Source organism: Suricata suricatta, chromosome 14 (genome assembly GCF_006229205.1).
Source record: "Suricata suricatta isolate VVHF042 chromosome 14, meerkat_22Aug2017_6uvM2_HiC, whole genome shotgun sequence".
Lineage (NCBI taxonomy): Eukaryota > Metazoa > Chordata > Mammalia > Carnivora > Herpestidae > Suricata > Suricata suricatta.
Genome location: NC_043713.1, coordinates 24,205,644 through 24,228,771, shown reverse-complemented (window position 1 = coordinate 24,228,771; position 23,128 = coordinate 24,205,644). Strand labels below are relative to the sequence as shown.

At 41.6% G+C, this 23,128-nt stretch overlaps 1 protein-coding gene across 2 annotated transcripts in view; it reads right to left on the bottom strand.

The window, feature by feature from the left end:
* DYM (dymeclin) overlaps window positions 1–23,128 on the bottom strand; it is a 334,407-nt gene that overhangs the window by 228,210 nt on the left and 83,069 nt on the right. For both annotated transcript variants that reach the window (XM_029923001.1, XM_029923002.1), the window contains exons 7-8: window positions 4,419–4,544; window positions 2,842–2,984 (exon numbers count right to left, since the gene is read on the bottom strand). In XM_029923001.1, coding sequence (XP_029778861.1) covers window positions 2,842–2,984; window positions 4,419–4,544 — 269 coding nt within the window. The remainder of the gene's footprint in view (window positions 1–2,841; window positions 2,985–4,418; window positions 4,545–23,128) is intronic.

The following is a 23,128-nucleotide window of genomic DNA, read 5'->3' as shown; positions in this document are numbered from 1 at the left end:
AGTGCTAAGTATACCACAGGAAAAGATCACCCCTGGCTAGGAGAGCACAGGAAGTCTTCGTGGAGAAGGTAGTACTTGAGATAGCTCTTAATGATGCACAGGCAGAAAAATATCAGACAGGAGGAAACAGGATCGTAAGTGAAAGAGACAATCCGAGAAAAGACATAAAGAGTAACAGAGTTTTGGCTAGAGTCTGGGAAACAAATACAGCAGGAGAATAACTATAAATAAATCTGAAAAAGTGAGAATAAACCAGACAAGGCTTGCCTAACCCTGCGAGGGTCCAGATGTGTGGTTCACCACTCACCTAGCACGAGCAAGCTCCTCTTCCCCTGCCAGAGCCAACAGAACTGTGCTATCCAAAGCCACAAAGTTTTCCAAAATAAGACACTCGGTTTCAAAGGAATTTATTCAAGCAATACCTACCATACTTACACTGGTGTGAAAGGAAATGCTTTCTATAATCAGAAAAAACTCAGTCCCAATGAAGATAAATATCATCCAAAAGAGTTTATAATTTATATTTGGCCTTGGAATTCTTTTCTCAGTGAGGAGCTTCGAAATCATATTTTTTCTTAAGCACATATCCAATATTAAAGTAAGAAAATTCCTAGGGCGGCTGGGTGGCTCAGTCAGTTAAACACCCAACTTCGTCTCAGGTCATGATCTCATGGTTTGTGAGTTCAAGCCCTGCGTCAGACTCGGCACTAATGATGCGGAGCCTGCTTAGGATTCTCTCTCTCCCTCTCTCTCTGTCCCTCTCCCCCACTGTCTCTCTGTCTCAAAATAAATAAATAAACTTTAAAAAAAAAAAAAAGGTAGGAAAATTCCTTTACTACCAACCAAAAGATCTTCAAAAGTGATCACACAGCTGAAGTCAAATGTTGTTGTCAACCTGACTGACTTTCACGGAATGGGGCTTCATTCAAAATTACATGACTATTTTTCCCTTCTTATCCTGTCTGCCTACAATAAATAGCTGTACTTTTTAGGAAGAGAACAAACTTTTGCTGTTTTTTATAATCCTTTGAGTCACGTACTGTGAAATAATGAATAACCATTCCATCACGATTTTTATATGACTAATTTTATGAAGACGTAAGAAGGTACGTAAAATATCCTGTGACTATAGCACACTAAATATCCTAAGTCCATTTTAATGCCCTTAACTGAATATTAAATTATTTTCCCCACCACCTCTCCCCCTGACTCTGAATACGAAATTTTTAGTGGTGGAAGAAAGCCCACAGAACCACTGAAGTTATATGGAAAGACTCTCAGAGATCATCTATTCCTACCGTCTCATTGAATAGACAGAAAAACTGGAAGTTAGGAAAATTACGGCACTTCCTTCTGATACACTGCTAACTAGGTAGAAACAGCTCCAAAGTTTAAAAGTTTTTTGGCACCTCGTACTGACGACACCACGTTACTGTACTGGACATTCTTCGATGACATAGAACTCCAAGAAAAACTAAACGTTACACACAAATCTACATCTGCCCTTAAAAAAGAAAAAGTGCAAAGTACTGACATTATTTCAAAGAAAGCCATTAATGAACTTACACTATCTCCTCTCCCAAATCCCCAACCATGCTGAAGTACTGGAAAATACTCAGCTTCGATATACTTATACCAGTTTAATGATCGACAAAAGAAAACACGAGAAGCCGGTGCTGTGCTGCTTTCGGAAGCCATGGATGCCTCCCCTTGCGAACCAACGAGGCCAGTGGGTCGAAGCAAAGTGGAGGACGAACCTCGCGGGTCTGGCAGTCCAGGCAGCCCGCTCAGCACCCAAGACAAAGCTAAGAGGGACCACACATATATTCAACCACAGCGTCACAGGAAATCAAAGGAAGCACATCCAGAAAGCTTGGCCCAGGCTCTCAGTTCCCAGAGTCAACAGAGATCTTCCAACCCGAAGACGTTCCCAAGACTCATTACCCAGCACATCACCAAGCAGCACTGCATTTCCACATCGACCCGCCGCCCCCCCCACTCCCCGGAGAGTGGGGGACACAGCGCAGCTGTGACTCGGCCGTGGCACTGGGCTCCGCGGGGAGCGCCTTCTAACCACCCAACTTCGCGAGCAGGACGTCTGCCGCTGCTTCGGAGCGAGTCCCCTGCGGGCCTCACAGCGGCCACAGTGCCAGTCTGCTTTCCGATTCTCCTTCAGAGTCAAGCCGGAGCTCGGGTTCCGTGACTTCATGTGTGACACGGGTCCGCCACGCCGACCCCAGAGAGAACCAGAGCCACGCCTGCCACTCCCAGTGTCTGCACGCCCGATGCCGTGAACCAGAAAGGGGGCTTTACTGTCCGGGAGGGAAAGACTGCCCTCAGTTCACGGAGTCTGCTCCCAATCTGATGGAACCCGTGTTTGTGCCCCCCCAGAACTTAACACAAAATTCTTCAAAATGTACTAATCTGTCACCGAACGAATGAAACACTGAGTCTTACAAGAAAACTACGCCTAATTAGTCATGTAAAATCCTAAAAGAGCAGGGTTTCCTCATAAAGCACAGCAGTAAAAAGTTTCCAAGTGCCTAACTGCATAATACTATACAGCTACAACACATGCAGTATGCATGTTTATAAGCATTATTCCTGAAAAGTGGTGTTTTATAGGTCGACAATCTATTCATATTTGCATATACTTCACTGCATTAATCACTGCACTAAATGGACAAAATATTTTCAATTACTTCCAGCATTTCGCATCCAGCCAGCTGCACGGGGCCAATGTAACCGCTGGTCGTGCTGGCCAAGGGAACGGAGTATCTTACACCTAATTAGACAAACTCCATCTCCACCAAAGAACCGACAAAACCTGACCAGACTTACTTGCTACTCCGGACGCCAGTCCATACAGCAGCCCCCCGCCATCCGACTGCTGCGAGAGAACGTGAGCTCCTGGAGGGGGCGGCTTTTCTTGTCTGATGAAGTTATACAGTAGGGTTTTCACGAGTTTGCTGGTGTACGGAAGACTACACACAGAGAGAAAGGAAGAAAATCAAATTCATGGAAGTCACTTAATTTTGTGTAACGACCTGTAGAGTAGAATCTATAGAATCTACTAATATTAAAGGGATTGACACACTTCAAAGGAACCTAGCACTGTCGCGTAACGGTGAAGATCGTGGGCTTTGGGATCAGACTCGAGGCTGAATACTGGCTTTCCTGTTTCTATGCCACAGTTGTTGGTCAAATCACTTCTGCTGCTGAGCTTCAGTTACCTTACTGGTAATCTGTATAACAGGTGAGACAGTATTAATTCAGGGCATTGCACAGTACCTGGTGCTTGAAGGGAGATAGTAACATAAGGTCAGTAGGGAAAAGCAAGAATTTAGAAAGCAATAATATAAAAGGCTATATATTTTAAGTAAGAAATCATTCAATTTATGCATGCATAGAGAAGATATATATGTATACAGATTGTTTAAATGTTAACACACTCTTTGCTTTTAAGTAATGGAACGAGAGAAGGGAGAGAACACAGGGGAAAAGGGATACGTGTCCGCAAGTTAAGGTGATAAATGAATTCCCGCCATCTAGAGAACACTCTCTAATAGACTCCTGAGCCAGAGCTCAGGCTCTCTCTCTATTATCAGTGCTCAAATATGCTCCAAAGAGGAAGCCCTAGGGGATTCTGTGGCTCTAACACAGGGACAATCAAGTAGCGAGGTGCCACGCAGACAAGCAAGGCAGCAAGGAGGAGGTGACACAGGCAGAGCTCCCACTCTGAGAACGTCCATCCAAGCCACTTGGTTTGTATCTGTTTCACACTCTCAAGTTCTGTGAAGACTGTGTCAACAGAAGATACGTGTGTGTGTGTGTGTGCGCGTGTGTGTGTGCGCGTTGTAGCTACTCCCATCCCCCACGCCCTCCATGAGGAGACAGTATAAGCTTGCAGCCTCTGCTCAAGAGCAGAGCTCCCCATGCCTGGCACATGGTTGCCACACAATAAATATCTGGACCACGTGAAAGTAGAAAGCTAAGAGGCTGCTGGAAGTGGTCTTGACATGGGGTGACCGGGCAGAGATGACAGTAGTTTCAACAGGACTAGTGATGGGGGGTGGGGGGGGCCAGAAAACAACTTCAGGGGGCAGACATGACTGCTGGGTGCTCACACATAGAGAATGATGCAGAAGGAAGAGAGAGGGAGGTCTTCAAAGTTTCACTTCTACCGAGAAACCACTTGAGAAGATAAAAAGCTGGGGGACGAAAGACGCGGTGAGGATGGGCAGTGTAAACAGGAAAGCGGAATTGGGTGACTTCTGCGTGGGGTTTGGATGTGGACAGAGTGGCCGCAGGAAATGTTCGGCGGGACGTCTGGGACAACAGTAAGGTAAGAGGACAGGACCAGAAGTAGAGATCTGTACAATTACAAAAAGGTAGAAAAATGGAAGATAGAAACATACCATCGACCTCGCATCAAATACTTGTGACTGATGCTCTGTCGCAAAACTTCCTTGTGGAAGAGTTGGCAAGAGAGGAAAACCACCATCGTCGACACAGCTTCTACTGAGATTTCATATGTAATATCTCTGCCGAAACAGGAAACACACAGAATAGTGATCACTTTGGAAGACTAGGACTGCTCTTTTCTAATTAACTATACATTTAAAAACTCAATCTAAATGCTCAATGCCTTCCTAGTTATAAAGAAATACTAATATGTTTACCATAAAAATTAAGTCAGGCAAAAATATGAAAGCTTTCCCCAACCATCGGCTTGTGTAGTCGGGCCGGGCATCCCACTACTTTCCTATTTTCCAGTTCCAGTCTCCTGCTGAAGGACAAGTCCATTAATGTATAATGGAAACAGTTACCAGCAATGTTCTGCTTTGAAGATAAACCCTGAAACCTTAGGTTCCTCCCTGTTTAGTTATAATGTAGAAACAGATATTCAGATTGTCACACTTACGAGAAGGCACGGTTGCAGGGAAGAAAACAATGCCTTTTCATGTTGATGATCACTTAACAAATAGAACAATGGTTTGCCCTCATCCTCCATCTCCAGCATCTGCTGCCTCAAGGCCAACGTGTTCAGCAAAATATGGACAGGGAACAAATTATCACTGTTTTATTAAGCATATTTCTATTATGAAGGGCTACTCCAGTCCTCCCAAGATCATTAACTCCGCATTAGAAATAAGTCTTAGATCAAATAAAAAGGAAACAAAGTTTTGGCTGTGGAAGCACAAATAGGAATAAATGTATCAAGTAATCTTCAGTTACTGAAAAAGTTTAAACATGATGATCATGGGGAACAGTAACAGATCAGGAAAGTGGAAATCTCAACAACACAGTAAAAAGGGTAATGGCTCCAAATGAATATCAAAACTTTTTGACAAACCTGAAATATTAATGGAAAGCCAAAAACAAACGAAAAACACTTAAACCTACTTAAATGAGGCTCTTTAAACAAATTACACATGACTCAATTCTAGAATTCAACACACTACAATTCTATCAGATATTTTAAGAAGGTATTACTGACAGAAATCTCTTTTAAAAGCAAAGTATACAAAACAAAACACAAGAGGCCCATGCAATTTATGTTATTATGTAAAGGGTAAATCTCAATTCTAATCAGAAATCTCACTTTTAAAATATTAGAGAACAATTCTCTTTCCTGAAATTTCTAGAATTGTCATTGTAAAATGCAATTATTCTTTTTGTTCTTATTCCTTGAACTGAATGAAAGACAAGGCTGATATGTCACATTATGATTCATTAATTCTTCATTAACGATGACTTGGCTGCTCGGAACCCAGAAGATTTTGCATCACAGCAATCATTTATTCATATAGACCATGCCGGTCAGGAATGCATACCCTACAGTCAATTGGCTAAACTTTTAGTTGAGTCAGGGCTTAAAGCCAATTCCTGAAAAACAAAATACCTTGCTACAGGGTAGAGCCTATCTACACAGGTGAGCATCTCCGAGACATTTGCTAATATATTCAGTTATTGCATCAAACATAAAGCATCAACTGCAGTGGTGCATAATTTAACATCTTGCTCTAGGTGCCAGATTCACAAAGAAATAGTTTTAGTTTGCTAAAACTAAGAACACGCCTATTCATAAATAAATAAGTAAATAAATAAAGTCTGACAACCTTGAGGAAAGAGTGTATATTTACAACAGAGTTCTCCTTCAAAATTAATTGGGTCAAACAAACTTACAAGAGAACAGGACAAGTATTTGGCTTTGGATCCTCCTTTCTTCCCACAAAATTCTGTTAAGGCTACAGGAGTGAAATGTGGAGGGTCTGATGTTGGGAGGTAGAAAAGCTGACAGCACATAACAATACTGACTCAACATGACACCGAGTTTCATAACAAGCTAAAAAATCCCTTACCGATTTCCTAAACAGCACTAAGTGATCTCTCCTATGTGTTCCCATAGGTCTACGGATAAAAATTCCATCAAATCTTTTATTACGTTGTATCCCAGTTCATGTATCGTTCAACAAATATTTACAAAGAACTTATTCTTACTATGTCTAGACAGGCATAATGCCACATATTGGAGACACATCCTCCAACAAATAGAGAAGGTCCTTTATGGACCTCCCAATTTAGTGGAGAAAAGAGAACTCAAGAAATAATTACATCAGAAAGGGCCATTAAGAAAAAGAGCAAGTCACAACGTGAAAGGATTATAGGGGGTTCTAGTTTTAAAGCTCTTCTAAAATAGTGACATGAAGTTAAGCCGTAAAGCATGACTGGCGGGCAGTTACAGGCAGACAAGTCTCTTTCGTACTAGAACACATGAGATTTCAGCACAGGATCCTTTCAGTTTTTAGTTATTTGTATTCACAACTCTAGTACATAACAGACACTCAGTGGATAAATGGATAGAAAGACAGAGGGATCTCTAATGCTCTGATTTTTACTGGAACTGATTGGGGCTTCACAGATTCATCAGGATACGTAGCTTGGAACAGCAAAAAAGGAAGAAATGGGTTGAGGTCATGTAATACCTGATCACAATACAAAAAACACTCACTGCAAGAAAAATGTAAAGGGAATTTCATGAACAACTCAGAGTGTCGTTGAGTGAGAGGGTATCCTCTATTCATTTTTCGGACCAGCATCCATTTAATAGCAGCAAAACACGAATAAAGGATGACCTGATGGAATGACTTAATACCATGAAGATAACAATTCTACACAAATTAATCTTAAAGTCAATGCAGGAACTTTTCCGGGGACGTCCTAAACTGACTCTAAACGTTTTATGGAAGAGTAAACATGACCAAGTCAACATTGAAAATGAAGAGTGAAGAGAGGGCCTTTCACTACCAGGTAGCAAGCCATGCTACACAGCTGTAACAATTAAAACAGCATGGTATTTGCACATGCAAAAAAAGAGACAAATGAACGAAATCCACCTAAGAACCAAATGTACGGCTCGCACCTGCGGTGTAGACATAAGCGATAGACAGTAAAGATGGGTACACAAATCAATGAGGACCGAAGAGGTTGTACAGAAGACTGGCTCATTTTACAAAGAAAACAATGATGGATCCCCATCAAAGACCTACTACAGACAGATTAAAGACCTGGATGTGAATGGTGAAGCTAAAGTTAACACAAGAAAACGTATGATAAATTTCTAATAGAAGAACAAGAAAAGACTTCTTAAAAGCCTAGAAGCATAAACCTTAAAACCAAAAAATACATTTAATCACATCAAAATTGAGGATATTTGCTCAACAAATGAAACCTTGGACAAAGGTAACAGGCAGATGATAGAAGAATATTGCCAGCAACTCCTGCAAATGGCCAAGAAAAAGACAAGACCTCCACTAGGAAATAAGAACAAAATACATCAACAGTTTAAGACAATGTGATATCCCTTTATGCTGTAGAAAACAAAGTCTCATGTACTGCTGATAAAAATAGTAATCGGAGCAGTCATCTTTAGAAAGCAACCCATGACCCAAATATGTATATACACCAAAGAAATATACACAGCACCTGTCAGAGGACTCTGGGGGGCAAACTCTAAAAAACCCCCAATCATCCCTGCTTCCTGCTATCCATACGCTCTTATCTCCCCTTGAGTGTAGGTTGAATCTAATAACTCACTTCTAAACCACTTTCAAGGGGAGATTAACTTACAAAGCAACTATATAGCTTGTACTGGGTACCCTCTCTCACTTTTTTTTTTTCTTTCTGTGGGGGAAGCCAGCCACCTTGTTGTGCGCTGACATATAGAGAAGCTACCTGGCAAAGAACTAAGGGAGGGAGGACTCCAGTCAACAGCCAGTGAAGAACTGAGGCCCTCGGTCCAGTTTCCCTAGAGGAACCGGATCCTGCCAACAGTGAGAATTCAAGAAAGGAGGTCCCCCTCCACTCCCTAGCTGAGGCTTCTGATGAGACCACAGCCCCAGCAAGAAGCTCAAGGGCAACCTCAAGAGGTATCTGAGTCAGAGGTACCACTCCAGCTGTACCTGCACCCCTGATCGTTACAAACTATTCATTATTTGTGTGTTTCAAAGTTGGGGAAAGCCCGGGTGTCCATCACTGAGGAACTGGATAAGTAATATGTGGTGGATACATACAATGAAAGTTTTAATAGCAATAGACTACATGTTCATTTAGCAACACAGGTAACACTTAAAAACAGTTCTGAGGAGAATAAACAGAATGAGTTCTGTAACAATTCTACTTATGTACATTAAAAATGCATGTACATATAACATTTAGTTGAGCATATACACATAAAAATAATGCATTAAACACATTTAAAATGGCTATTTCTGGAAAAGAAGAGTAACACGAATGGGGACAAATGGGAATAACTGAATAAATGAATATCAAATGGAGGGATGGACCTTGCATGAAGCAGTGATGACAGTAACCCTTGAACTGAAGAATGTGATCTATTCCCCCCTATGCCTCATGTGTCCAAAATCAGGGACAGTGGGACAAAGTGGGGCATCAGAGGTTGGGAGACGTACTGACATGGGGAAACGCTTTGGTCAATGCAGGAAACAAAGAATATGCAATAAATTATCTCTAGAACATTATGAGGACCACAGTGACAACAGGAATGAAAAAGAGCAATCAGATTTGAATGATATGGAACAAAATAAAACTAATAGCACTCAGTGACAGACTGGATGCTTAAAGTGGGCAAGAAAGACTAAGACTAATCAAAGAAGACAGACTTCTGGATTTAGAACTCACAGACCGTATACCAACCTAAGTCAAGAACCCTGCAAATGGACGATCACTTTACACATACTCACCTGTACTGAAGACGTTCCCTTCTACTCCTAGTTCTCTAAGTTTTGTTTTTATTTTTTTCATGAATGGATGTTGAATTTGGCCAAATACTTTTTCCACACTTACTGAGACATTCATATGGCTTTCCTAATTTATTCTGCCAACGTGGCATATTATGTTGATGGATTTCAAGTGTTAACAATATCACATCCTTCAGATAAGCCCCACTTGTGTATGAGACTATGTCCTTTATCATATCTTATTGGATGTAATCTACTAATTTTTTAAAAAAAGATGTTTCTTCTATATTGATAAGAGATACTATGTAATTTTCATTTTATGTAATGTTTGCTATGTTTTAGTATCTGGGTTATGCTGGCCTTACAAAACACATTACCCATCTGCTTCTGAAACATACTTTACTGAAATATTTGCCTCAAGATACAATGTTGACTAAAGATGTAGAACATTACGTACTGTAGGAATGAATATATATGCAGATGCTAACAGGCAAAAAATTTTAAAAGCAATCTTGAGAGATGAGATTTCAGGTGACTATTTTTATTATTTTTTAATTTTTTTAATGTTTATTTTTGAGACAGAGAGAGACAGAGCATGAGCAGGGGAGGGGTGGGGAGAGAGAGAGGGAGAGGGAGGGAGGGAGAGAGGGACAGAGAATCTAAAGCAGGCTCCAGGCTCTGAGCTGTTAGCACAGGGCCCGATGTGGGGCTCGGACTCATTAGCCATGGGATCACGACGCAAGCTGAAGTGGAATGCCTAACCGATAGAGCCACCCAGGCACCCCTATTTTTATTATTTTTAATTTAAACCTTTTAAATGGGAAGAGCATGAAGACAGTGAGTACTAGAAATGTTTGCTCCAAACTGGCTGTCCTAGTGGGAAATTTCCTGGAGAAATGTGATGATGGTCTGAGGATAATTTCTAACCTCATTTTAACCATAGGTCTTCTTAATGGTTCCTCTCTTCTCACTTCACTGTAAACAATCAAAGTAACAGATTTGCAACTAGGGAAAAACAATCTAGCATGAATGTCCTAGTGTTTGTAGATTGCAATTACAAACTAACAGAGGCTGGGCGGTTCATAAGCTACAGAAATTTATTTCTCACAGTTCCAAAGGCTAGAAAGGCCTAGATTTAGGCACTGTAAACTCTTTGTCTGATGAGAGCCGGTTTTCTGGTTCATGAACAGTGAGCACCTTTTTTTTTTTTTTTGATTTTATGTTTTTATCCTTGTCTTTTAAGTAAGCTCCATCCAGCATGGAGCCTAATGTGGGGCCTGAACTCATGACCCTGAGAGCAACACCTGAGCTGAGATCAAGAGTTGGATGCTCAACTGAACCACCCAAGTGCCCCTGACAGCGAACATCTTTTTGCTGTGTTATCACAGGGTGGAAGGGAGGCAAGGAAGCTTTCTTGGGTATCTTTTACATGGGCACTAATCCCATTCAGGAGGGTTCTGTTCCCATAACCTAATCATCCCCCAATACCATCTGCTTTTAGGTTAGGTTTCGATCTAAGAATTTTGGAAGGACACAAGCACTCAGATCATAGCCACACTTGCTGTATTAGTTAGGGCTCTGCAGAGAAAGAGAATCAATAGTACAGGAACAGATATATATGAAAAGAGATTTACTCTAAGGGATTGGCTCATACAATTACGGAAGTTGAGAGTTCCATCACTTGCCATCTGCAAGGCGAAGGCCCGGGAAAAGCCAGTGGTGCGGTTCCAGTCAAAACCCGAAGGCCTGAGTGTAGGGGCCCATTCTGCCAAAAGACCTGTTGAGATCCCGCTGTAAGTCACCAAGAGGAATGCGCATATCTCCAGCTTGTCTGGAAAGTGTGATCCTGGTGCAAGTGAGGTCCCTCAGTTGAGGATCGGGATTGAGTCGCTCTCCTGAGAGACTGGGCATACAGTGTCATATGGCTTATTGGGTCCTGCTTTCCTTTGTTTTAGAGAATATAAGTTACCAAGAGGAATGCGCATATCTCCAGCTTGTCTGGAAAGTGTGACCCTGGTGCAAGTGAGGTCCCTCAGTTGAGGATCGGGATTGAGTCACTCTCCTGAGAGACTGAGCGTACAGTGTCATAGGGCTTGTTGGGTCCTGCTTTCCTTTGTTTTAGAGAATGTGCACATGACCTCTGGATCATGATGGATTAGAGACTATAGTTAGTTTTCTATGACCTTTAATTAGTTTCGGTGAGTGGGCAAATTTTCGGATTGAAACTCCCTTCCTGGTCAGGGGCAGTTTACCCGTAAATCATTATGTTCACCTTTAAGAAAAAATAGCCTTGTCATAAGCTTTGGTTAATAATATTACTATATACATAAAACAAACCCCTGTTGATGTATTTTGAGTGATAAATTGTGTTTTTTGATCTTCTGTATTGTACCTCGTTTCTGTTTTGATTTTGTTTTCGCTACCATAGAAATAATAATTTTTTCTGGAAGTTACAATGTAATCACTAGAAAAATGATGTAATCACCTATTGTATATAAAGATTCTAAGCATCACAGTAAAGTGCAATCTTGCCACCATTCACTTTATCTGTCTCCTTTCTTATAGTTATTGCGCCAACACCAACCCCCTACTCAGGGACCCTTAGACTCTGGTGTGTGGGCTGGTCCCCCGCACCTGAGAATCAGAAAACCCCTGGTCTAAGTTGGAAGGCCCAAGAATCAGGAGCACCAATGTCTAAGGACAGGAGAAGATAGACATCTCAGCTAAAGCAAAAGAGTAAATTTGTCTCCCTCCACTTTTGTGTTCTATCCATGCCCTCAAAGGACTGGATGATACCAGGACTGGGGAGTATAATCTTTTTCACCAAGTCTACTGATTCTAGGGGTGCCTGGGTGGCTCAGCTCCTTAAGTGTCCAACTTTGGTTCAGGTCATGACCTCACAGTTCGTGAGTTCAAGCCCCACGTTGAGCTCTGTGCTGACAGCTCAGAGCCTGGAACCTGCTTCTCCCTCTCCATCTGCCCTTCTCTGCCCATGCTCTGTCTCTCTCTGTCTCAAAAATAAATAAACATTAAAAAAAAAGTCTACTGATTCTAATGCTAATTGCTTCCAGAAACACACTCACGGATACACCCAGAAATAATGAAATAATGTCTGACCTCTAGGCACCCCTCAGCTCAGTTAAGCTGTCACACAAAATTAACCATCACACTTGCCAATCAAAGATGTAAATTAAACTTTTGAATACTGGCCGAGGGCACACAATCACATATTTAGTCTCATTAAAAGCATTTGAACACTATTTGGAAGACTTTATACCTAAAATTGTGTTCCTTCCTAAGAAACAAACCACATTCTAACACTCACAGACACCTAGTTTATAGTAACTATCAAAAGCAAACACACATTTCAGTAAAGACTTTTTACTTCAGATAAAGCTTAGTGGCACAACACACAGAGTATTTACTGTTCTGATTTCAAAATAGCTTATAACTATGAGCCAAAGCCAAGACATCCCATATGTCAAGATACCATTTAATATGAAGAAAAATATAAGATTTAGAGAAACAAAAAGAGTTAATTCCTAAATAGAAGAGCATCTAGCATCTCTTTGTTTGCATACAATAATATACAGTTCAGGGGCGCCTGGGTGGCTCAGTCGGTTAAGCGTCCGGCTTCGGCTCAGGTCATGATCTCACGGTTCATGGGTTTGAGCTCCGCATTGGGCTCTGTGCTGACAGCTAGCTCAGAGCCTGGACCCTGCTTCAGATTCTGTGTCTCCCTCTCTCTCTGACCCTCCCCTGCTCGTGCTGTCTCTCTCTGTCTCTCAAAAATAAATAAAAAAAACATTAAAAAATTCTTTTTCTTAAAAAAACAGTTCAAATACATTATAGTCACTCAGATTTGATCTTGATTGAGGCGACAGTGATCTGTCCTGTGAGGAATCTATTGAAGAACCAAGCAGGTCCCTCTTATTTGTAAATCATTGTTACACAAGAATGGGACTTGATCAATACAATACCAAACATACAGTGATACATATACTGTTGAAACAACTGCATAGCCTTCATTCAGAAGAAAAAAACATTTGAATCTCCACCTCAGACCCTCTACTAGAGGAAATCCCAAATATATCAGAAGTTTAAATCTTAAAAGAAAAAAAAAAACCCTAGGGGGCAAGACGGAAGATTCTCTCTAAAAATGCTTTAAAGAAGGCCTTTCCGATCATTCATTCCAAATAGTCCCAGAGCACTTACTATATATCAGACCTACGGTGCTTCTATTTTAGAGGGACAAAGAAATAAAAATGCCATGTAGTAAATGAAAAGGTCGTAAGTGCTATGAAGAAAATAACACGTGAAGGTTGGATCAGGAGCACCTGGTTAGCGTGGAAGGGTGAGGAATAGTGAGGCTAAACCGCTACTACAGAAATCCAAACTTCTGTTTTAAACCAGATCAAAGCTCACTTTTTGGCCACTTAGCAATCAGATCAAGCAGGATCTATTTAGTAAGATCACCCAATGCCTCTGCCGGGAAGGAAGCTCTGTTACCCTGTGCACATGTTTCCGAGTTTGCTCTGGTTATCACTGCCCACCAGAGAGAAGGAAGGAAAATACACACCCAGGGAAGTCATGTCTTGTTAAGTAATATTAGAGCTGTACGTATTAATTCCTCTGGCACACCTACAGCTCGCTGGTGAGCCAGCCTGAGGAATGTCATCTCTGCCTGGACAGCCCCTGCCCAGCCAAATTCTAATAAAGAGGAGGAGAATGAATCTGGGGGACCACTGACGACCTATCACAGATATGTTACAATTTTCAATAAGAAGACTCAACACAAAGCTGATATTTGAGCAAAGACTTGAAAAAAGCAAGGAGGCACAGAAAGAGTCTGCCAGAGAGAGGGAGCAGCACATGAAAAGGCCCAGAGGTAGGAACATGCCTAGAATATTTAAGGAACACCAAAGAAGCCAGTGGGGCTAGAATGAAATGTGCAAGATAGCAAGTAGAAAGAGAAAGGGTCAAGAAAGTTAACAATGAGGCAACTTATACGTTCAAAGGCCTAGAAGCTTTAAAAGATTGATAAATTAAGATTCTTTAAAATCATGTTTAAAAACTTATCGTGTCAAAACAAAAGCATGCTATAAGCAAATAAGTCAAGTCAAAAGGCAAATTTAGAGGGGCGCCTGGCTGTCTCAGTTGGTAGAACTTGCAACTCTTGACCTCAGGGTTGGTTCGAGCCCCACGTAGGTGTAGAGATTACTTAAAAAGTTCAAATCTTTAAAAAAAAAAAAAGGCAAATTTAGAAAAAATATACTTTAAATTCATATCACAAAGGGGCGATGGGAGTCCTATAATTAGATGGTCACAACAGTTTCACAACTTTCGTGAATATACTAACAACTATCTAATGATAAACTTTCAAAGGGTAAATCTGGGGGTATCTGACTATCCCCATAACAAAAATGAGAAAGCTCTTTAAAGGCTTGTATACAGAAACTGCCTGGAATAAGTTGCTGACTGGAAAAAGGCAGTTCAGAACGGTACCGATCATTTCCCACCTTCTGTGTGACTGCACGGAGAAATAGGCTGTGCCCATAACTGCAGAGTCGCTGCATAAACATCTTCAGGAAGGATACAGAAGAGGCGAGGAACAGTGACGACTTACAGAAGCAATCGGGACAGCTGGAAAGATGTGGGACCAGAAGAGGCAGGAGAGTGTTGATTTAGGTGTTTGGATACTTTAAAAATACGCTCTAAAATTAAATTCATCAAGAACTACAAATAGAGGACTGTCATAAATGTTAAAATTAAACTTTCATCAATTCACATCTGATGACATAGTGAAGTAGAGCAAAGAAAAGATTAAATCATGTTGTGCTGTGATGTAGAAGTCAGTGATCCAAAATTAGGAGACTTTAGGTCTGCATCTAAGGTCTCTATTAAATTCATTTTGTTAATTTCAACAAATAATTCCTCTGGCTCTCAGTTTTCCAATTTTTAAATAAGCACATTGGGCAAGATGATCTCTAATGTCATTTCTTGCTGCAACTTTCTATACTGCTCAAAAAATGGAATTCAGGGCAATGTTAGATTTCTGTGAAAACAAAATTTTAAATGTATTAATCGGTTTATGCTACATGCTAAATAATCAGGGAAAGGAGCCAGACAGGCCAATACTACTTGAAAGAAACCGAAATGCTACCACACTGAGGTTTTTAAAAGATGAAAAATGTTGTAAGCCAACAGATCTTTCTTGTTTCAATGTCCTTGCATGATCTTCAGAAGATTTGCATCACACAATCGCCAAAACAAAGTCAACTTTAAAAAGCCAAAGTGTGGCTCTGGCTGCCATATTATCCCAAGAACTTTCCACGATCTGGGCTGGAAATGTCCTAAAACAAACTACTGTTGGAGCAAGTTATTAATTTCATGTGAAGGAAAAAAAAAAAAAAGACAGGGCCCTTGACCTTGCACTGCTCTGCTAGGGCGGAGTGGAACACTTGGATAAAGACAAAAGCCTTCGTGAAATGGGTGTTAGTGTTGGCTAAGGACAAAGTCAACGAATATGGAGGAAAAAAACATCCTCCTGTTTTTATTTACTATTGGATAAGAAAACAGACCGTACTGTAAATGGAACATAAATTTAACAAAAACTGAAAAATTCAAAGGATTAAGACCAAAATTTAGAAATATCAGTGTCATGCCACCAAGGATACTGTGAAAGTAAAATACAAAGTGGTGCAGGATTTTACAGATGCTGTCTGGGGTGGTGGGGCTAGTTTTTAAAGTTAACAAAATCCAAGACATGGTAATACCTCTTGTTTACACAAATCTAAAGAGTGGAACAGAAAGTGCTGGAGATTACGAGTAAAAATAATCTGGATTCTAGCCTCAGAACTGTCACTCATTACCTTCATAAGCCACCTCACCTGTCAACTTCATCTTGTGTAAAAATCAAGGAGGCGGACCAAATAAACTCAAATACCCATTCCACGTTTTCCCGGTTTCTCAAAGAACCAGTGCTCTACACATCACAAGGCATCAACAAAATACAGCCATGTACCTTCTTGAAATGGTTACATGGATGTCCATAGTGCAATTATGCCAACTTAAAATGTTGGTTCATAAGACAAGAAACAGAGAGAAAGGGCTCTCAGGACCTGAACATGATTTTTGCTAAACCTTCACCAAATGGCTTCTGAGTACACGAAGAGATGTTCAATCTCACTTGTAATGAGAAAATACATGTAAGAATCACACTATGAATTCCATTTTTAACTTACAAAACATCTTATGCAATATTGGCAAGGCTCTGCTAAATGATTCTGCTGGACTATAACTGGTATAATGTTGGGTGCCTGGGTGGCTCAGTCGGTTGAGCATCCAACTTCAGTTCAGGTCATTATCCGGCAATTGATGGGTTCAAGCCCCCACATCGGGCTCCGTGCTGACAGTGTGGAGCCTGCTTGGGATTCTCTCTCTTTCCTCTCTCTCCTCTCTCTCTCTCTCTCTCTCTCTCTCTCTCTCTCTGCCCCTCCCTCATGCGCACACTCTCAAAATAAATAAACTTCAAAAAAAAATTGATATAATCTCTTTAGGGGACAGCTTGGGTTTTTTAACCAAATTTTTATTTTTACCACATTTTGAAATGTACACAATACCAATTCTAAAACCTATATGATGGCCATATCCGAACACATGCATGAAGTTAACTTATGTACTTATAGTATGTCCCAACAATGGAATTTTATTCAATGCTAAAAACAAATGAGCTATAAAGCCACGAACAAGGAAAAACCTGAAATGAATATTGCCAACTAAACAGAGCCAACTGGAAAAGGTTACACACTGTTTGGTTCCAACTATATGACATTCTAGAAAAGGCACGACTAAGACAGGAGAAGGATCAGTGGCAGCTAGGGATGAACAGGCAGAGCACCGACGTCTTGGAGGGCAGTGAATCTCCTGCTCTACCACTGTAACGGTGGATATAGGCCATCACCTCCTTGTTAAAACCCATTCAATGTACAACACGCGAAGAGCGAGCCTCATGTAAACCCTGACTTCGGGTGATGATGTGTCAGTGCCCCAGTGGGGGAACCTGGAGCACATGTCCCACCCTGGGGTGGGGGTGGGAGGCTACCAAGCGTGGGGACAAGGATTATATGGGAATTCCCTGTACTTCCTGCTCAATTTTGTGGTGAACTGAAAACTGCTCTGAAAAATAAAGCCTACTAATTAAAATAAAAGAAATAGTGTTATCTAGAAATATACATTAAGGTATGATAAGGGTAAAGATTTCTATATACCACCCAAACAGCCAAGAATCAAAAATGACTGTCACTGGGGAAAAAAGAAAGAAAAGGGACAGGACAAAGAATACAGGACAAATAGCCATCTGGGCTATTTGATTTTTTTCCGAAGCCATATGCACACACGTATTACCATTTAAAATAATTCCACCAGGGGAGCCTGGGTGGTTCAGTCGGTTAAGTGTCTGACTCTCAATTTCAGTTCAGGTCATTATCTCTTGGTTCATGAGTTCAAGCCCTGTATTGGGCTCTGTGCTGACAGTGCGGAGCCTGCTTGGGATTCTCTCTCTCCCTCTCTCTACCCTTACCCTGCACACATGCACTTGCTCTCTCTCTCTCTCTCAAAATAAATAAATTGAAAAATAAAATACAATAATTGCATCAGTATCAACAGCTAGTATTAAATATCCACATTATGTAATGTAATCTGGATTATACCTGAAGAGAAACTCTGTCAGGAATGAACTTCTATAAGTGACAAAAAATTAAAAAGAAAAAAAAATCAATTCTTTGCTGGAAGAATTAAAATTTGCAATTATTAGTGTCAAACTTCCTCATTCATACTTCGCTATCCATGTATTAATAACAGCGAGAGAAAGTAACAAATGTATTTCATACCAGTCTTGGTTTTATAACAGTAAAAATTCTTTGAAGGCAGAGAGTCCGGGCTTTCAGGGCCACCTATGAATCCGGCAAACTGACCTCAGGAAAGACACATCCCTTCCAGTTCAGTGACATCATATGGAAGACGGAAGGGCTGGGATAAAGAAAAGCTAAGTTCTAGTTCTGAAGATCCAGTGATTATCTGGCTCATAACCTGCAAGGAAAACATGCAAACTCGGGCAAAGTGACAGCCAGGATCCAGGACGCCTCTTCTCCGGCCGCTAATCTCTCGCACCGAAGGCCGCCGGCACCAGGCAGCCAGAGGCGACGGGAACTTCCTTCGGTTCCCACATGATGCGGCCTTGTCCCCGGGAACCTCAGACACCGCGTGCCCTGTGCCCGCTATACTCGTTCGTGACCCAGTGCTGCTCCTTTCCACTGAGACGTTTAAAATAGGAAAATTACCTCGGAGAGAAAATATATTCAGTGTTTTTCTTGAGTACTCAGGATGTGTAAGATAATACACTTTTATAATCCTAAAGCGTTTTAAAATTTACAAAAGCATCTTCAAGGGCACTGCTTTGGTCCTCAACACAACCCGTAGCAACACGGTAGGCAGTGAGAACACTCAGCCGACCTCATCCCAGGTAAGGCGCCCCCTCCGCTGCTGGCCACCCTACTGCATCGAAGGACATGATGCACGGCCTGGCTGGTCCTCCAGCAGCGACAGGAGCCGATTGCCAAACTCCTGCATTTCAACCTCCTTCTCTAAAATACTGAACAGCTGAACTAGATGTCTTCCAATGTCTTTTCCAAGTATCAATTTCTGATCTATTACCCACCCCTACTTTTAAAATGAGAAAACTGAGAGATGGAGGACATGGCTGGTTAACAGGAGAGCTGGGACTCAAGCCCGATCTTCTGGATTCAGAATCAGTAATGTCTTTTCCTACCGCACAGTATGTCCTACACTTTTTAACAACAATCAGTTAACACAATTATGAGCGATCTGTGCACATAACTTGTAAAATAACATTATTTGTGGCTCTGGATGTGTTTTCATCAGACTTCAGTAAACATGGTAAACATCTACATATATTTTAAAAATTTAACTGAGAACCTCCCCCCACCCTCACCACCCCAGACTTGAGTAAACATGGTAAAGGTTTACAGAAATCAATTTTCAAACTAAAAAGCTGTTGTGAACTTAATATATAATACCGTCTTGGCATATGAAAATGCTATCGTTTTTATATGAGTGCTTGTAATGACAAAAATCCCTTATTCAACCAGAAAGCTATTTCCCAACAACCCCTACAACTTGAATGCGGACTTGCTTTTTCAGCCTTCGCTCTGCTAAGGCTGGATCTGGAAAGGGGTTATGTGTCAACATGCGGGAAAGGCGTTTTCGCGATACTTCAGCCTTTCACTGCCAACCATGGGTCCCCAAGTTCCCTCAGTCTCCCCATGGCTGTAGGCTTCATCAAGCACCCGCTCATGGTGTTTCAGACTCTCGAACCACCTTCTCAATGTTAGCACCAAAGTTTTCAAATCTTCCCCAGTATAATGTCTAGCCAGTATCATTAGTTTGTGGGTCAAATAAATATGCATCTCCTACCATTTAGTTACATTTCAGAAACCCTATGGACAAAGTGATTTAATAAAAAGATTCTTGGGGCGCCTGGGTGGCTCAGTTGGCTAAGCTTCTGACTTCGGCTCAGGTCATGATTTCATGGTTTGTGAGTTCGAGCCCCACGTCTGGCTCTGTGCTGACAGCTCAGAGCTTGAAGCCTGCTTTGGATCCTGTGTTTCCCTCTCTCTGCCCCTCCCCTGCTCACGCTCTGTCTCTGTCTTTCAAAAATAAATAAATGTTAAAAACATAAAAATAAAAATAAGATTCTTATTCAGCTTCATCCCTTCCCAAACACCTCCAGAATGGATTCTAGAAAAATAGCTCTAAAAGTATATTCTGTTACATGTTAATAAACAGAGAACTCTAAACATGGTCAAACTGTCAGCCCTTCTAAATTTCAAGTCTTTGCCTCATCAAACAACACAGCTTGGTGTCTGTCCCTAATCTCCCACAAACCCTCTGCTCTAATCAAACTAATGCACTTATGAGGGCGCCTGGGTGGCTCAGTCAGCTGGACGTCCAACTCTTGATTTGATTTCAGCTCAGGTCACCATCCGAAGGTCGTGGGATCAAGCCCCATGTCAGGCTCCACACTGAACATGGAGCCTGCTTGGGAGTCTCTCTGTCTCTGTCTCTGTCTCTCTCTGTCTCTCTCTCTGCCACGTCCCCTGCTTGCACTCTCTCTTGCTCTCTTTAAACACACATGTGCACTTATGATTCTTCAAATACATTGTTTACACTCAAAAGGTCCTGGGCTGGGTCCTCTCTGGCTCTCCGATGGCTGAGCCACTGCTAATGATGACAGCGCCAGTGACCGTAGTGCTCAGCATCTGTTCCCTCTCCTGGGCAAGTTAAGTAATCTAAGTCAAGGGGCACCTGGGTGGTTATGTCAGTTAAGCACCCGACTCTTGATTTCAGTTCAAGTCAGGATCACACAAGAAGTCCTGCATCGGGCTCTGCACGGCCAGATTCCTGGGGTTCTCTCTCTCCTTCTCTCTCTGCCCCTCCTCTGCACACGTGCTCTCTCAAAATAAATAAATAAGCTTAAGGAAAAAAAAAAGGAAAGAAACCCATTTCAAGTTCTCAAAATAACTTCTATTTCATAATAAGACAGCACCATGAGCAAACCTCAGTGTTGGGCCCGCCCTGCATCAGAGGTCATGTACGCTCTGCTGCTGCACCTGCCCAAGCCCTACCGCCGGGCTGAGTCACCCGAGCCTCAGTCAGCCCCAACGGTAACACTGTGAGGACCGATCCGCTGTCACAAACTCTAAGTGCTGCACGTTCACCTGTCACGCCAAACCATGTTCATGTATTCCACTCTCTCTTCGTGTCCTGAGGAAAATCCCTTCATCTTACTTGAGTTACTTCTTCCCAGTCACTTCCTTGAGATCACAGAGAAGGCATAACAAAGCACAGGCTTTGACTGAATCCTAGTGGAATCAACCCAGTATACGCTGAAAAACGTCAAGTCATGACCCCATGAGTGACTTAATCTTTATTTTAAATATATAAATGCTGAGAGGTATGGCATTAAGAAAGGGTTCCTGGAACATGTGTGACTTTAATCAGGCTTTGAAGATTAATAACTCATAGAATTATTATTTTATCAAAATATTCAACTGCCACAGAAGCTGTATCCACTAACTCCTTAAAAGATGATCTTTATTATAAGTGAATTCCTACAAACTATGGGAATTTATCTAAACTACTGCAGTTGATCCTGTTCTCTTATAAATATTACAAACATTTTTTTGAATATTTATTTATTTATGAAGGACAGACAGAGTGTAAGCAGGGGAGGAGCAGAGAGAAAGGGAGACACAGAATCTGAAGCAGGCTCTGATTCGAACGGGGGGCTCAAACTCACAAACCGTGAGATCATGACCCGAGCAGAAGTCGGATGCTTAACTAACTGAGCCACCCAGGCTCCCCTAATAAATAAGCATTTAAAACTTAGATACAGATCTCTAAGTATCTGTGCTCTTGGGAATCACTGACTTTCAATATGTTAAAGCTGGTTCTGGATGGCCCTCAGTGGCTGCTTACACCGCCTTCCTCACAGGGCACCTGGGTAGCTCCGTCAGCTAAGAATCTGACACCGGCTCAGGTCTTGATCTTTCAGTTCCTGAATCCAAGTCTTACGCCGAGTCAGGTCGAGTCCTGCTCTAGGTGAACTCGAGCCCTGCTTCAGGTAAAAACATGAGCTGGGTGAGTCCCACTTCTCTCTCTCTCTTTCTCTCTCTCTCTCTGCCCCCCTGTGGGATTCTCTCCCTCCCTCTCTCTATGCCCGTTGCTGAAACCCTCTCTCTCAAAACACACCAACCAACAAACACTGCATTCATCTTGCTGCACACCTGCTGACACATGCTAATGTTAAACATGACAAGTTCACAGTGAGGCTGATGCTGGTCAGGTGTTAGAGCACCCCCACTTTTCTACTTAATCTCCCCCTTAAGTCAGAACCTGATCCACAACACTGCACTATGCTTATAGCAGATGAAACATTTCAGTAGTAGTTTGGTTTCACATGGAAACTGTTACCACGACAAACCTTCTTGTAGAATGGAGTTCCAAGAACATTAAATCATAAGAAATTGTTTCAGCAGCTGGTTAGAGCTGAGTGTACATAATATGAGACATCTGGTTGTCTGTGCATTTTCAGTTCATTTAAAAAGTATAAACACATTAAAACACTGAAATGTTTGATATATTACAACACTGTCTGCTTGCTCCTCAAGAGTGTTTAAGTATCTGGTCTATTCACTGCATTCAAGGATTATTTACCAGCTGAAGAGATTTATTATTTCCATCCACCTTAACTTCACCAAAACATTCTATTAACAAAGGAGAAAAAAAAGAATGTACTCACTGAGGATAGATACTAAATTGCTGGAATTTGGTAATGACATTTGCATAATAGAGAGGAAACTTCTAAAATTTAAGTCAAGGGGAACCTGGGTGGCTCAGTAGGTTAAGCATCTGACTCCCGGTTTCGGCTTAGGTCATGATCTGATGGTTCATGAGACTGAGCTGCACACAGGGCTCTGCGCTGACAGTGCAGGGCCTGCTTAAGACTCTCTCTCTCTCAAAATAAAATTTAAAAAAATTTTAAAAATTAAGTCAAGAACACATGAAACATCGCACGCACCACAACAAGTAAGTAGCAGACGATACACGTGCTCCCCTCCTGCATCTGACCACACGTAACAGAAACTGGACCGCAGCGGCTTAACCAAAGGAAGTGTTTATTTTTTCCCTTAAGAAGAAATCCAAAGACAAGCCATCTAGGGCTGGTGTAAGAGCTCCATAGCAACATTACTGTCCCGTGCTCCTGCGACACTGTTCTTCGCAGG